A 17050-nucleotide genomic window follows, 5' to 3' on the forward strand; every position below is an offset into this window, starting at 1 on the left:
TGGTAATCATCGCCCTGATGCTCGTTAATATAATAACCCCGGGCGCCCAGCCGCTGCCTGGCTCCAGCTCGCTCCTTGTGCCTCTCATCTCCGCCTGGCAGGGGGTTCCATAAACACTCATTACACTCTGGTCCCCGGGGAGGCCGCCAGGAGAAGCAGCTATTCCGGGCACACAGCGCAACTCTGGGCTGCAGGCACTGCCTTTAATAAGCAGCCACACGCTCACGGGCACTCGAGCACGCACGCTCGCTCGCACACAGCCGCGCGGCACTTCCTAAGCCGCTTGCTCACCGCTAATAAGAATTGCTCACAGCGATCGAGGCTTACATGATTACAACAATCGTCGTGGATGTCTGTGCCACACATTCTTCGAGCCAGCTCCAGTAGAAAGGCTTGGCTGATCGCATCCCTTTCCGCCCGTGTGGAGGTTCGTGCCACGTCCTGTTTGCAGTGGAGACAGAAGCCTCTGAAGGCCGCATACTTTGCTCCAAAATCGCCCACCAGTTCCCCGGGGCAGAGCCAGAACCTGGATGCAGAGACCCCCGTGAAATGTTTCCTCTGAGAACAGCAGCTCAGTCAACCCTCGGGGTCATGCTGCCTCTGTCTTTCTTCCGGTGCTCTAGTGAGGATACGGACTCAGCGTCGTGAGGTCATTTGCCCAGAAACACACAGCTTGAGCCTGAGATCCACGGACTGCTGTTCTGCTCCCCAGGGATGGAAGCAGAGGGGATGCCACTATTCCTATAGAGCTGGAGGGGTGGCCCCAGGGAGGTTAAAGGAGTATCCATGAAGACACACAGGACCACATGGCTCACTGGGGCCGGCACAAAGACCCAGAGCCCTGTGTGCCTGCCTCCTGCCCCAGCCAGTCTTGCTTGAGACCTGAATTCAAACACAGAGGCAGTCATGGGGGGGGGGGGGGGAGTCAGTATCAGAGGGCCTCAACCCACTGGGGCTCCCTCCAGGCCACTGTGATTCTAGTCAGTTCCATGTTGTGTGTCACTGGGCAAGTCACTCACCTCTCTGGACCTGAGTTTCTTTCTTTCTTTCTTTCTTTCTTTCTTTCTTTCTTTCTTTCTTTCTTTCTTTTTTTTCTTTTTGGGTCACACCCAGCCGATGCTCAGGGTTTACTGCTGGCTCTGCACTCAGGAATCACTCCTGGCGGTGCTTGGGGGACCATATGGGATGCTGGGAATCGAACCCGGGTGGGCCGCATGCAAGGCAAATGCCCTACCCGCTGTGCTATTGTTCCAGTTCCTGGGCCCGAGTTTCATCATAAAGACAGCAGTTGATGCTGAGGGAAACTTTTACAAGCTTCTTCACTGTACACTTTCATTGTCCTAGTTCACCTTACCCTCACTGCTGTTCTAGAAAGAAGATGTTTAAGGAGTCTATGGTCTTTTTATAGTGTGTATATAGTGCTGGGGATGGAATCCAGGCACATTAGCCCCAAGTCACAGCCCAGAGTCTACAGTTTTCAAGATTCTGTCCCAATTCTACAGGATTCTGGGACTCTCATGGCATCTACTAGAAAAGATTCCATGATCCTTAGCAGTTCCCATTACTCTGGAATTCTCTGCTTCTGAAAGGCTGTGTTAGACTATGCGGGGGCTCACGAGCCTCCCAGGGAAGAGGCTTCTATCAGTCCTCAGGCAGCCTGGAAGGCCAGCAGTGCCCGCCCCCTGCTCCTGCGGACACTCCCTCTCTCAGCTCTGACACTGGGGCCCACTGAGGCAGAACCACCTGCCTCTAAGGCACAGTCACACATGCAAGGTGGGTAGGAGATGTAGAGTCTGCCAGAGGGCTGTTGGGACGCGTCTCTTTGGCTAGGCCAGTCCAGCCTCACTCACAAGGAAGGACCCTCCCAGGCCAGTCACACCCAGCACATCCCCTCCGTCAGCCAGAGATGCCCAGAAATGCAGCTGAGCTCAGTTCCACTCCCTGCTTGCAGGAGTCAAGGAGGAGCAGGAGCAGAAGGGCTGGCGTCTTTCTCTCTGCTTTTTTTCTTTTTGGGTCACACCCAGAGATGCACAGGGGTTACTCCTGGCTATGCACTCAGGAATTAGCATCCTGGCGGTGCTCAGGGGACCATATGGAATGCTGGGAATCGAACCCAGATTGGCCGTGTGTAAGGCAAACACCCTACCTGCTGTGCTATAGCTCCAGCCCCTCTTTTCTTTCTTTCTTTTTTTTTTTTTGAGACTTCTTTCTATGACCCATGAACAAGCTAGCTTCCTATTTATCTAGCGCTTTCCATGATTTCTCTGTCCCCTTCCCTTCGGTACTGCTGCAGTGAGCCAAGGTGCGAATGCCGGGCTGTGGGGCTCACACAGAGAGTCCTTGGTGCTTGCATATCTTTCACCCCTGGTGCTTCCTGGGTCTAACACCCCTTGAGCTGTGGTGCTCGAACACATCTGCCTGCTGCATGCTGGAAAATCACTCGCATGACAGAGACCAAGAGAGCAGAACTGCCAGGATGTCACTGGGCCCTACAGTAACCTTGAGCTTGCCAGGCAGACCCGGGAAGTCCCTGAGCCCAATCCCCCACGAGTCCCATGGGAGCGTCTCTTCGTTCGTCTCAGTCACGGATCCTGCTAGTCGCTTCACTCTGCTGGTTTCATTCTCCTGCTGGATCCACCTCGCTCCCACTTTGGATCCTTCAAAGATGAGCTCAGGTCCCACCTCCTCCAGGGCAACCTACACAGCTGTCCTAGCCCCGACTCCTCTCTCCAGAGTCCTGCTGCCTGGCAGGGGTGCTGATATGCACTCGGGAACTGCAGTGTCTCCTTTCCTTTCGGCCAACGCTCCCTGTCTCACCAGAGAGGTCTTTCTGGACTACAAGTGTAATCTGGTCACTTTCTCGAGATTGAGACACCTAGACAGGGTGTTGAAGACCTTCCCCAACTCTGGCCCCATCCTTCTGCCTGACTTCATGTTCTGTCTCAGATCCCCACACCGAGTTTTAAGCAGATGAAATAAGATTCTGCCTTCCAGGGGCTGGGGATCTGGCTCAGTGCAGAGCATTGCAAACACTAATACTTATTAAAATAATAATTATTATGATTATAATCTCCCCCCAAAAACAACATGGGCATGCAGTCAGTCCTTTGAGGCTGGAGTAGTTGGAACCCTACCTTGGTACCCAAAGATTGACACTAAAGGGACTCTCCTGCACCTTTATTCTACACCTGCACACGCACACACACAACCTCTTGCATTCCTGTGCTGTCTTCAGGAAGGAAAGCCCACTGGGCTTGCAGCCCTTGAGTGTACCTTAGTACCATGGACAGCGCCTACATGAGCCAAGCTCCGGTGGGCTACTAACACCCACCTGCATGACCTGAGGCATCCACAGATTTCACACAGTATTTACTGAGCACCAAATGTATACTCCATCCTGACAAGACATTACGGGAAATACCAGCGGGTAAGACATCCACCTCTACCCCTAAGGAACTTACAGTCTGATTGAGAAATTGGTCCCCTTGCCACCCAGATCCCCTCTGGCTTCCAGTAAACCAACCCCCAGGGACAGCACTCACTGAAGCCCCAGATGCCACCCCATTCTCACATGAGTTTTCTGATCCGAGACAATCACGAGAGAGAGTTTTATAAAAAGGGTCAGAGAACTCAGGGGCCATGAATGTGGATGACATGCAGCTGGGCAAACAGGTCACTGAGGAGACCCTGTTAGGAACAGGAGGGACAGGGAGCAGGGTGGAGGGAGGAAGTGGGGCTTGGAGTTCAAAGATCCTCTTCCCTGGAAAGTTTTCATGCCCCACAGGAACCATTTTCTTCTTTTATTATGAAGAATTTAAAATTTACACTTAGAATAGATTAATAATCTCTGGTGTGCCTGTTATTTAGCTTCTACAACTTCAGTTCAAGTCCTATCTTTTGGGGGGGAAGGGAGAGGAGGATTTGAAACACACCAGGGGCTTACTCCTGGCTCTGTGCTCAGGGATTACTCCTCGGGGATGGCGTGGGGAAGAGGTGAGCTTGAAGGGACTCTTTGCAGTGCTGAGGATAAAACCAAGTGCCTTAGCCCTGCACTACCTCTCAAGTCCTAGCTTGTCTCCCTCAATTCTCCCACCCCCTTCTCCCCATATTCCTTTTAAGTCAATCAATCCCAGACAATCTCCCACTTATAAGTAAATATTTCACTAGAGACAGTACAGGAGTTAAGGTGCTTGCCTCTGCAGAGGCCGACAATGGTTTGATCCCTAGCACTGAATATGGTCCCCTGAACCCTGCCAGGAGAAATCCCTGAGCCCAGAGTCAGGATTAAGCACTGAGCATCACTGGGTATGGTCTAAAAAGCAAAACACAACAATAAAGACACATAACTGTTGACCATCATCATGTCTAAGAACATTGACAATCAATGCCTTTGTACCAAATATTCAATATTCAATTTTCTACCTATCTCAAAATTCATTTTCCCCAAAATGTATTGAATCTGAATCAAGTCATTGACTAATGAACATGCTTTTTCTCTTTCTGAAAACATTCCCCTTCCCTTCCCTTTATTGTTACTGTGGTGGCAATCAAGGACCACACCCTTTCCTTTGAGGTGTTCCCCACACATCTGGCTGTAGTGAACACTTCTTCCTTTCTTAAAAAGTTTTAAATTGGAGAACCCCAGTCATTTATCCATTAGAAGTGTCCCCCAATGTGGGTTTTCCCATAGAGACAATGTAGAAAGGGGGTTCATCATTTTCTCTAAGAATCACATGACACGATATCTGCAACTGTGTCTAAGCAACTGGAAAGCACCCCACAAAGGAGTTGTGCAAAGACCCATTTTGCATGTCCATAACTTCTCTTTTGTGGATGACGTAACTGAGGTTCAGAACAGTTGAGTGACATGCTGAGGATCCCAAAGCCCCCTAGCAACAGGGGTAGGGAAAGACAGGGTGGAATCAAAGGACCCCACCATCAGGTGAGCCCCAGGCTGGAATTCCACAGCACCTTGGAAAACTCGAGGACTTTGGATTCCTGCTCTTTGTGACTCAGTTTCCCCATTTTCAAAGTCCAGTCAGGAGTCCGGATGTGCATGAGGTTCAGCTGATACAATGTGAGGACAGCCCATCCCTGGACATGCCCCCAGCTCTTTGGCCATCTGCTCTCTGATCCCAATGCCCCCTCACGTCAGCCTAACCTCTTTCCTCCAAGTCCCATAGCCATGATGAGCCTGGGTCCTCTGTACATCTGCCCCAGCCTACCCACAGGCCCACAGAGACAGGGTGGGCGGTGCACAGCGGCTGAGTACACTCTGTCCTCCGGCAGCTTGGGCAGGCAGCTGTGACCTCTGGGGTGCAGGCAAACAATCAGCTATTCTTCCCGCTTCTCCCTCTGTTGGGCGGCTCATCCCCAAGGCTCCAGGGCCAGAGAGAACAGCACTAAGTCCAGCAGTGTCCATCTGTGTGGCCCAGCACTATGATTTCCAGGCCTGAGCCTGAGTCACACACAGGCTACCCGCAGCTGCCACCGACACTTCCATTTCCACCCCAAGCCCCTGCCTCACAAGCATTGAATAGGCAGCATGCAGGGTCCCACGCATCCTCACAGTAGCAATGAGCAAAGCCAAGGCAAGAATTAGAGCCCACACCTGTTTGGGGGCTCTTGCAGAGCACCTCTGCCAAGCCAGGCACATCCCTGAGCACTGTAAGCATCAGCACCTAGGGTTTCACCATTCCGAAGCTCGGTCATGGCAGAGCTGGGATGTGAAGCGAGGTTTACCTGCCCAGACATCGCTAAGAGGGAGTGAAGCCCAGCCATTGGCTGCCACATGCACCCAGCTTCTCCATGTTTGTTGCTTTTATGATACAAGCACACCTGGTTTTATTGCGTTTTACTTTATTGCACTTCACAGATATTGCACTTTGTACAAGTTGAAGGTTTGTGGCAACCCTGGGTTGAGCAAGTCCATCAGCCCCACTTTCCCAATCGTGGTCAGCAAAGTTTGGGGGGGGGCATCACACCCAGCAGTGCTCAGGGTACCATGCAGTGTTGGGGATCAAACCCAAGGCTCCACAATGCAAAGCATGCTTTCCAGCCCTTTGAGCCCCAGCCCCCACAATTAGCATTTTTTGGCAATAAAGCATTTTATAATTAAGGTGTGCACATTGCTTCTTTAGACATAATGCTATTGCACGCTTAATAGACTACAGCATAGTGTAAATATAACTTTTACATGCACTGGGAAACCAGAATGTCCCTATGACTCACTCTATGGCGATATTTGCTTTATTGCAGGGGCTGGAGCCGAACTCATTATGCCACTGAGGTGCAACCTGGATTATCTCATTGAATCCTCACCACAGCCTCCTCCTATACATTTGCATGGGAGGAAAGTGAGAGGTGGAACAAGATGCCCCAGAACACACAGCCGAGTCCACTGCCCTCTGAGATCACAGGCTTTCTATTCTCCCAAGAAGCTGAGAACAAAATGTGGGTGCACATCACTAGGTTCCGATGAGGTGATGGGGTGTACAGGAGGGATAGGCCATGGGAACACTGAGGACAGTGGGAAAGCTTCCTGGGGCTGAGCCATGTAGGTATCTGGCCTTTGAATTGTGGGAGACTGACTCCTCATGACGGAGCAGACTGTTAGCTGGGGCCCAGGCCTGTCAGAAGAGTTAGTGTCCATTAGAACTCAGTCCTGTAAGAACTTGGTTAGCACTTGGTCGTCCTGTGAGAACTAAGTTAGAATTCTGTTAACCCTGTCAGAACTTGTCTAGAACCCGGTTATCCTGTGAGAGTTTGGTTAGCCCTAAGAGAATTTGGTCATCCTCTGAGAACTTGGTTAGAACATAGTCTTGTTAGAACATGGTCAGCCCTGTGAGAACTTGGTTAGAACATAGTTATCCTGTGAGATCTTGGTCAGCCCTGAAAGAACTTCATTAGAACACAGTTATCCTGTGAGAACTTGGTCAACCCTTTGAGAACTTGGTGAGTGCAGTTGGTCCTCTGTGGATGTGGGAGTGGCACCTTCACAGTCTGTGGCTGGGTGACCAAGACTCTTGGGGGACAAGTTGAGTGCAAGGTCAGGGAGCTGTCTCAGAATGGCCTGGCAGTGAGAAGACAAAAGGTTGGGACAAGAAGAGCACTGGAGCAGGTGACTAAGACACGAGACCCCCTCACCCGAGACCAGTGTTATCATGCTGCCATGAGACTGATTCGTGCAGTTGGACCACGAGTGCCCTGAGTGCTAGGACTGGGAAATGGAGAAGTGTCACATGACACTCATGTCAGGGGGTCATCAGTTTGATCCCCCAGATAGATAACAGGCAACATTGGAGGTCTGGGCTGAAGTGAGGATGGAATTCTCAAGTGACCTGCAATACAGCAGCTGACGAGAGGCCCTGAAGAAGGGATTCTGCACTGGGGCCAGAGGACTGGCCCTCAGGCCCTCCCAGCCATGTAGTGACCCTCCACATCAGTCTGTGACTCTGAGACACAGAACCCATCTCTTCTGGTTCCACTCATCATAGAAGACTCAACAAGCACGGTGCTGATGTTCATGCAGCCGAGGCCAGTCTATCTGGGGGTTGAACTGAACTGTAGGTTAAAAAAAAAAAAATAGAGGCTCTGAGAAGTCAAGTAACTTCCCGAGTCTGAGCTAGAAAATGTCATCTGGGCTTGGAATCAGGCCTGGCTGCCCACAAAGCCCACACCCTGGGCCTGCTTCCAGCAGCTTGTGGTCCCAAGCTTCTGTGGCCGGAAACCAGAGTTCTTCCCCAGGGAGGGGGAAACGGGTGGTGTGCAGGCTCCCCACTTACCCCACAGCTAGCCCTAAGGTTTCCCAAATATTCTCACTAGACGGCTTCTTTGACCACAACAGCTCCCACAAGGGGTTGTGGGTCCATTCTCCTGACTTGGTTCTCAGTTTCCTACCAAAGGGGAAAGTGGCTGAGGCCTCTGGGCTTCCCTCCCCCAGGGACTTCCACGTTCTCACACGCTGACACCGGGCATCATTTCAGCTTTGTTTTATTTCCTCTTATAAATGGGCACAGCACGGGAAAGTGTTAAAAAAAAAAAGGGGGGGGGGAGAACAAAATAAACAAAACCAAAAATCCAAGCAGTTCCTCTGCAAGGCTGGGACAGGTGAGCCCCGCGCAGGGCTTTTGCCTGGTCTCGTTCGCCATCTTTTCCCTCTGCTTTTCCTCATGTAAAGTTTTGGCCATGAACTCAGGGCAGGTATGGTTAATAAACAGGTTATGGGGGGCGGGGGCGGGCGGCCTTGGGGAGGAGGGCCTAGCGGCCACGCAGCCCAGGCCAGGGTCTTGGAGGACTGTACAGGAGAAAGGACGCACAGAGGGACACTCTTCAGGGGGCTCTCTGGAGCCACGCTGCCTACGGAAACTATTTACATGCATTCGCCACACTGGGGCCGGTGGGCGCCTGGGGGTGCTGGAGTCATCCGCCCTCAGAGGGCGACTCCTGGCCCCATCTCGGCATCTCTGCAAATCTGTACAGTATGTGGGCTTCTATTTACAGGCAGGAGGCCGGAGTGGCCAGTCCAGGACTGAGCCTGTCAAGAAATTCAGCGGAGGAGGCTGCAGAGGCCACACCCGGTGCCCAGGGCCCCAGCCCGGAGGCCTAGACAGAGGGAGGTGCCAATCCCCTGGTAAGGGGGTCTGGCCTGTGCACACCAAGCTCAATATGAAGCTACTGCCCACAGACCCGCCCCACCCGTCCTGGGCACCAACCACCCGCCTCCAGCCATCAGGAGGCCCAGCATGAGGTGAGACCCCCTCACTCTGGTCTCCAGAGAGACTGAGCTTGGAGTGGAAAAGTCACGGCTAGGGTCTGGGCCACCGTAAACCACCGTCACTCCATTCTCCTTGGCAGCAAAGGCCCAACAAGGGCTCAGCTGCACAGGTGCCCTTTGTTTTGGAACCAGCCACGTGTTCCAGGAAACGCCAGAGGACTGGAGGACAGATTTCCCCCCCCCCCCGGGGCCCTCCTGGGCCAGACCTGGCGCCCCTCACCACACGCCAGGCAGGGCCAGACCCTGCACCCACATTGCACATTGGGAGCTCCAGCTCCTTGCAGCTGACCTCTCTCCCCCATTCCCAGCCTAAGCAGGGCAGGCAGGAGATTTGGGCTGTCAGGCCCAGTGAGAAGCATGGCAGGACATCTGCCCAGGGCACTACCAAGCTTTTCTCTCAAATGACACAGAGAAAAGACAAAGTGTGGAGCCCCAAACGTGCCCTCAGGATGTCACACCAGAATGCTGCAAGGGAGCCAAATTGGCCCCTTCATCCAGCCTGCCCCAGATGCCTCCCTGCACTGCACAGAGGTGATGCCCACCTCTTGGGTGGGACTGCTCCCCTCCTCACCAGCCCAGACTGCTGGTTCCCTCGGTGCTCCCTGGTTTCTCAGCCTTGGCCGGTCCAGGCCTTCTCTCCAGAGCAACGACCCCCAGAACTGCAGCCCCCCAAGAGCAGAGAGGGACCAAGGGAACTTAGGTCCCCTCTACCCTCAGTGCCCCAGGGAGGACAGGTCAGGCCAGGGGATCCTCACTCCTGCCCCCTGAAGAGCTGGATTCCACCAAGCCTCCTGGCTCTGCTGAGGGGGGCTCTGGGCTCCTGGAGATGGCGCCCCAGCCTGGAAGCAAATAGTGGATGGGCCCGAGACAGCCTGGCACCTTCCTCCAGTGGCCCCGGCGCCACCACCCCTCACCCCGCAGAAGTTTGCTGACAGGGAGTTCTGAAAAGGGAACAGAAATAAAACTGGGTTCCTAATTTCCATCAGGGTGGGGGTGTGAGCACCAGCCAGCCTCTGCTCAGATCATACCCTTGGCCACAAGAGCCCCCACCAAGCTCAACTTCCCCAAAGGAGATTTGGGACCCCTACATGGAAGGTATGGACCAGAAGTGACCTTCATTGCTAGGGGAACATAGCAGGGGGAGTCTGGGGTCCGTGCCAGCTCCTACCCCGTTGAGTCCCACCTTAGCCCTTGGTATGGCCCAGTGTGTCTGGATGGGTGGTTTCAGGTTGAGCTCATCCAGACCACCAGGATATTGGCTAATGAGTGGGCAAGTGTCCAGGGGTAGGGCCCCAGGCAGACCCCTGGGTGGGGTGAGGCCAAGGGGAGAGGGTACGGAGGGCCCGGCGGTGGCAGGGCCCACCCTCACAGGCACTTTGGAGACGTGTGTCCTGGGAGGCAGTCAGGCCCGAGCTCAGAACTGGAGGGGGTTCAGGGAGACCAGGAACCAGATAACGTGTCCTCACCACACCCAGGGCCTTTGCTCCAGGATGCCCACACCCCCTTCACATCTTCATACTCCAGAAACCTTCCCCAGCAAGGCTCCCCTGTTGGTGGGGGGACTGGCCCCGAAGCAAGCCCTTCCCGGACTGCCAAGCAGAGCGTGAGGCCAGGGCTGCTGCCCATGTGCAATGCCCTGGGGAAACTGGTGGTACTGCCCCGTCCACTGTACTTTCTTTCAGAAAAGGCTCCAGTGCCCACCTGTCTTCCAGGTCAGAGCAGAGTAGGTGGGTGAGATTGTGCATCCACGAGGGATTGTGTCACACACCAGGACCAGTGGCAATGCAGTCGCTAAGGGGATTGTGATGAAGATGAAGAGTAACAGGGCAGCTCAGGGGACCCAATATGGGCTGAGTGTTTCAGCTTGATCCCACTCTCCCCAGTAAGCCTGAAGCTGGAGAATGTGGGGCCAGAGGAACAGAAAGGAGACAGGCCACATCATCACCACATGGTGACAATGACCAGTAACTTGCATTGCCATGAGTGCTTGGGGGGGGGGGCAGGGGCTGGCGTGAGAAACGCATGAGAATAAATATCTTTGGAAGAATGTCTGTCTACCATGTCTTGAGTGGCTTGGAAGGACTGTGTATGACGGTGCTGTTGTGGGCTTTTGTCTTTGTGACTTGGGGTGGTGTGAGAGATGGTGTCTCTGTGGGATCCACTCACCAGAGGGAGGGCAGAGCAAGCCAGCTATTCATCATTGGAGGCTGCCTGGGGCAGACTGGGAAAGAGGTGAATGTGTATGAAGACAGGGGAAGAGACCCCACAACTCCGGAGTGGCTGGAACAAAGCAGGCTGGTGACCAGGTGCACCCTCTCAGGACAGAGAGGGGTCCCCTGGGTAGGAGGGAGAGACTGTGGTGCCTTGGTGATTTCAAGGGCTGTTTGTTAAAATGCTTGTCCTAGAAATCAGCCCGAGTGCCTCTCTGCCCCTGAGAGGAGACCTCGGGCAGTCATGTGGGGCCAGGTAGGAGATGAAGCCCCCCTCAAGCCCCACTCCTTCTTCCCCCAGCCAATCAGGTGCTTCCCTCCTCCTGTCCATCAGACACGAGGTCCTGAAGTGCCAGGGTGGTGGGAGACAGAGATGAGCTCGTAAGGTCACAGTCTAGAGCAGGCAGCAGCACCCCTCCCTCCCTCAGGGAACATCTGTGTGAGGCTGGCAGTCCGGACAGATGGTGGGAGGGTGGGCAGAGAAGAAGTGGGCCAGGCTCCCTCTCAGGCCCAGCCCCAGCTGGTGGGACTGCCCTGGGCAGAGGACTGGGCAGAGGGGCAGTGCTGAGACTGCAGGGAGGCACTGAGGCTCCACTAAGCGTAGAACTCCTCCTGCTTGTCAGGCTTCTGGTACGTGACGCTCGCCTGCTTGGGTTCCTCCAGAGTGTAGCTGCCCTCGTCCTTCTTCTTCATGCGGTAGATGAGCAGCGTGACGAGGAAGGCGGCGAACAGGGCACCTACCACCCCGCCCACAATCACAGCTGTGGGGAAGAAAGCAGAGGTCAAGGTACGGGGGACAAGTCCAGAGAAGGGCCCTGGGTGCAGGACAAGGGTGGGGAAGAGGGCTGGGGCTCCCAATCTGAGGCTGGAGTTGGAGTCTTTCCTTTTGCTTTTGCTTTTTTTAAATTCTTTGTTGCATTGGAGTTCAATCAAATACCATCAGCCTCGGCTCTGCTGTGGCCTGGCCCCATCCTCGTTACCTCACGTACAGTCACTTAACCTGAGCATAGTTGCCACAGTTCTCATCAAATGAAGAACGCCAACTGCTGGTAGAAACTCAAGTATTTTCTATAGCATTAAGGAAGAAGGACACTGCCAACTGAGCAATGATACACAGCATCTGGGAGAGCTCACAGATAGGAACAAAGGGCATTGAGCAAGGACGGCAAAAGTGGAGCCCCAGAGGTAAAGCCTGCCTCCCTGAGGCCAAACTGCTCCTAAGCGATAGAAATGCTTGGACCATGAGTCCAGGTGCTCCTCGGGAGATGGGACCAGGGCAGGACCACATAGGCTGGGTTGGGGGTGAGGGCAGGACAAGTCAAACTGGGAACAGAGATTAGGAACTGGATGGAAGGTCCAGTTACAGTGAGTAGAGATCAGGGTCAGAGTCTGAGGAGGGGGGTCAGAGGGCAGGAGGAAGGTGGAGATGAAGTCAAGGTCAGACCAAGGGTGGGAGAAAGTCAAAAGTTAGATGGCAAGTCTAGGGGTCGAGCCCCCATTTTCTCTCCCCAGGCTACCCATGCCAGTGCCTTTCTCCTAAATGCCCAGAGATCCCAGTCACCCCCCCATGGGTCCCCCGACCCCAGTGCTCACCTACAAGCACCTCCTTCCGCTCCAGGATGCTCTTCTGAGGCAGCTGAGCCGCTGAGCTGCCTGAGTCAATCGCATTGTCCAGGAGGCCAGGGCCAGGGCCAGCACCTTTGGGCAGTGTCCCAGTAGGAGGTGACGGCCTGGCGGCTGCTCCACCAACAGCCACCACCTCGTTGGCTGTGTCTGGCTGCGTGGTATCCTCCTCAGGCAGCTCGAAGTCCCCACTGGGGCCCCCGCTCACCGGCACCTCTGGCTCCTCCCGGACTGTGGTGAGGAGAGACTCCGGGGTTGGAGTCTGTGGGGAAAGTGGCATGAGCCCAGGAAATAGTCCCTACCCTGGGGCAGCTACACACACATGTACACACACATGAGCACACACATGCACACACATGCTCACACTCACACATATGCACTCACACACACATAGACAAACACACGAGCACACACTCCCATACACCCACACACATGCATTCACAGTCACGCACACTAACATAGACAAACTTATACGCACACACAGACATGCATAAACATGCCCACAAACATGCACCTGCACACAAACATGCACATGCACACAGACACATATACACACTCACACATGCACACACACAGGTGGCACTGGAAGAAGGAGACTAAAAGCCATGTGACCTAATGCCACTCTGTTTCTAACCCAGACAATGCTGTCTCATCCAGCCGCCTCGTCCCCACCCTATCCCCCTTGCCCTCTGGAAGCCTTGGGGGGGGTTCCTATTGCAGTGATGGGGTGGGGTGGGGGGTGCACTGGGTGCAGCTGTTACACCCTTGGGCCTGGTTTATGTACTTGGGGCAGAGGTGATGCTCTCAGCCTGGAGGCCACTCCAGGGGAGTTCAAGCCAGGGGACAGGCCAGCCCAGTAACCACAGCAGAGGCAGCTGCTTCTCAGGTGCCTGTGGCCAGGTGAGAAGCAGCAGGTGAAGGCCATACCAGCCAGCAGGGCCTGCCGCTGTCTCCACTCCCTAGGGGCCGAGCTCTGCAGGGAAGCCCCAAGGCCCCAAGGACTGAGGCTGGCCCAGAGCAGCGGCAGGGCCCGGTCCTGTGTGAGGCGTCAGCTCCCACTCAGGCAGCATGGCCCAGGCGACATCTCCCATCTCCTCATCCTCTCTGTCCCCACGTCCCCACATCTTCCTCTTCCCTTTAATCACCCCCACCTCGTCCACTCATAATGTCTGTGCCCCTCCCCACGCCCTGGCCTTTGGAGCCGACTGCTGGGTTCCAAGCCCTGTGCGTGTGTGCAGGAGGAGGGGGCGAGGCAGGAGGAGACGCCACCCAGGCAGCGTGCCACTAAATGTGGGCTGCAAGCATTCCTCGGTGAGCCCAACTCTGGACGCCCTCAGACCCATGGTGCCGGATGCAGCAACTACAGGAATGACAATGCCCAGACCAGGATCTGGGGCTCCTTAACTATGGCCCAGCACTATTCTTGGGCTCTTTATTTGGGGCAGGTTTCATTCCCGGCTGCCTGGCTCCTGCATCCCTGCAGCTAGCCAGAACACCCAGGCTCCCGGCCCCTTGCACACCAGCACACCATTCCCTCAAGCCCTAACACACAGCCCCGTCCCCACCAGCGCTCCCCTGTGTGTGACTCACAGCCAGCCGCAACTGCACACCTCAGCGACTTTCTCATTCTCCCGGGTCTGGGTCCCCCAGGGAGCCTCCCCTCGCTCCTGCCCAGCTCCATCACCCTGCCCCACCCACTTCCACCTTCATCCCCATCTCCTCCCACGCTCACCTGCGCCAGTTCTGTGGGTCCAGGGGCTGTGGAGCCCAGGGGCAGCGTGCTCTCCTCAGGGATCACAGGTTCCTGGGTGGTAACTGGCCTGGGAAGGGCCCTGGGCCTGGAGGTAGCTGTGCTGACCAGCCTGGGCGTTGGGGCCTCTGTGTCCAAGAACGCCACGGTGGTGGGCGGTGAGGGTGCCTCTGGGGTGGTGGCCTGGGCCGTGGCTGCTGTGGTCAGCGGAAGAGGCAGGAGCCTCTGAATGCCGGTGGTCCTTATGACGGTGGTGGTAGCCGTGGAAGGGGGAACTTCAGGGAGGCTCGGGGTGGCGGTGGCCACTGTGGCAGGCACCATGGCCACGGTCGGGGCCTCGGGTGTGGTGGCAGCGGGAGTAGCCGTGGGCATGGAGGTGGTGATGGCTCTCGGGCTGGGCTCTTCGGGGACTGCCGTCACTATGGGGGCGCTGGTGGCTGGCTCCGGCGTGGGATGCTCAGAGGTGACCTCTTCAAACGGGATGCCCATGGGCTGGATGTCCATGGTAGGCAGCACAGCAGGAGTGGTGGACACTGCCAGGGCCACGTCTGGGCTGAACCGTATGGCTGTCTCGATGCCCGACTCCTGCTCGAAGTCTGAGGGGGTGGAGAGAGGAGAGAGCTAGGGAGCTGGGTGACTGGACAGGAGGTGCCCAGGCAAAGAAAGGCTGCCACCTCCTCCCTCCCTCTCTCCTAATCTCTATCCTAATCTCTCTCCCTCCTTCCCTTCTTCCTTCCCTCTCTCCTTTCCTCCACCCTTCCTTCACTCCCTCCTATCCCCTCTCCTTCCTTCCCTCCCTCCTACCTCCTTCTCCTCTCCTTCCTTCTCTCCCGCCTCCCTCTCTCCTTCCTTCCCTCCCTCCTCCCTCTCTCCTTCCTTCCCTCCCTCCTCCCTCTCTCCTTCCTTCCCTCCCTCCTACACGCTCTCCTCCCTTCCCTCTCCCATTCCTCCCTCCCACTTACCCTCCCTCCCTTTCCCCCATCCCCACGCAGGAGGACACCCAGGTTTTCATTCTACCACTGAGCCACATCTCCCATTCCACTGTGTACCATTTTTCTAGGACAAGGTGAGGAAAAGATTATTGGTTGGCTGATGGCTGGTACATATTCCCCAGTCATCTCTGTGCAGCCAAATTTTCTTCTAGGGGGCTACCTCTTTCAGGAACTACTCAAAGATGATTCTAGTTTATGCAGCCTGAGTACAGGCAGAGGCAAACAGGACCCTACCAGCAGCAAATCTTGCTGAAGATGGGAGAGGGGCAAAGTGGGTTGCTCCAGCAATCTGAGGGCTCAAAGGCCAACGAGGAGCTGGGGAGGAAAGGATGAGAAAGAAGACACCTGCGCCAGGGGGTGGACTAGGCATTGGGGCTGGGAGGGGCCAGGAAGACCCCCAGAAATGGGGGCCCTCAGGGTGGGGTGTGGGTGGTCAGCTCTATGTCCTGGAGGACCTTACCATCTCATTCTGGCCCCTCCCTGAGCCAGAGTGTGGACTCAGCAGTGTGCCAGACCCCAGCATCTTACCAGTGTGGCATCGAAGGATGGAACTGGACATGCCTCCCTTATCTCCTGACAGGCCACAGGCCATTTCCATCACTGCCCTAACCCTGCCTGGCCAGTGACTGGACAGGGGAAGATCACCTAACTCAAAATGGGCCAATCAAGTGGTTTCTCCTGAGGTCTTTGCCACTGAGTCCAGAAGTAGTTGCTAAGTGCCTCTAAAAATAGGCCTGAGCACTGGGTTACAGAAGGGTGTCTGTGCCCGCCCCCTGCACCCCATGGGATGGGGGTCTATAGGGAGACCCAAGCAGTACATGTAGACACGGAGGGAGGGTGAAAAGGGGAGTGGCAAGTCCCGGGCTCAGTGGTCCTCAGAGCATCTGTTCTCTGTGCTGGGGTCCAGGAGAGTCCAGATCATTGTCTACCCTCCCCCATCCCACTGGCAAAGCAAGTCCATGAGTTTCCTGTCCCTTGCCATCATGTCAGGGTGTAGGTGTGGCATGGACAGCCGGCTGTGGCTGCCAACAGGACACAAGGGGAAGGAGAGGGGCACTTACAGCCCGAGCCGGACCCCGAGTACAGGTCATCCAGCTCGTCATCGGGGAAGGCGTCGTCGTCCCCGGAGCCCTCGAGGTCCACGGGCCTCTCGAAGTTCTCGCTGAGCCAGCGCTGAGTCTGGAGTGGGCAGAGGGGGTACAGGGCTCAGTGCCCACGGCCAGCACCCTGCCCCCGGAAGGACACTGACACAGTGCGGGCCAGTCGCTGAAGGCCTGGCAAGCACGTGGCCATGCAGCACCACCTCCCAGAACACAGTGGTCAGCCGGCAGCCCATCTTCTGACCAAGGCACCGGGTACCCTGGCACCCCCGCCCAGTCGGCACTGCTGGATCAGAGGCAACAGGCTGGCATGAGTCCCAGAGCCTGCATGGCCACAGCACGCACGCAGAGCCGGTTCTGGGCCTGCCTGGGTTAGACTGCACAGAGAGGGTTCCCCCACCCCTCCCCAAGGCACAGATAGGATCCCCTGCTCCTCGAGGCACAGACAGGATTCCCCCCGCCCGCCACTCCCCAAGACAAGCATGTGGGGTTGGAGTGGAACGGGAGGCCAGTAGCCCCCTGCAGAGGAGAGAACTGAGACATGGTGACCCGGGGGACCCAGCGGGCAGGTGATGACATGAGATCCAGGCTCTGCTCGA

General features: G+C 55.7%; 1 protein-coding gene across 1 annotated transcript in view; it reads right to left on the bottom strand.

The window, feature by feature from the left end:
* Window positions 1-7976: 7976 nt before the first annotated feature.
* Window positions 7977-17050, bottom strand: part of SDC3 (syndecan 3) — a gene marked incomplete at its 5' end in the record, with an annotated part of 36826 nt that continues 27752 nt past the window's right edge. Inside the window, 4 exons of the mRNA XM_056122956.1 lie at window positions 7977-11747; window positions 12580-12871; window positions 14342-14955; window positions 16413-16530. Of these exons, the coding sequence (XP_055978931.1) occupies window positions 11581-11747; window positions 12580-12871; window positions 14342-14955; window positions 16413-16530 (1191 nt within the window). The remainder of the gene's footprint in view (window positions 11748-12579; window positions 12872-14341; window positions 14956-16412; window positions 16531-17050) is intronic.

The sequence above is a fragment of the Sorex fumeus genome, unplaced genomic scaffold (genome assembly GCF_029834395.1).
Source record: "Sorex fumeus unplaced genomic scaffold, SorFum_2.1 ptg000047l, whole genome shotgun sequence".
Lineage (NCBI taxonomy): Eukaryota > Metazoa > Chordata > Mammalia > Eulipotyphla > Soricidae > Sorex > Sorex fumeus.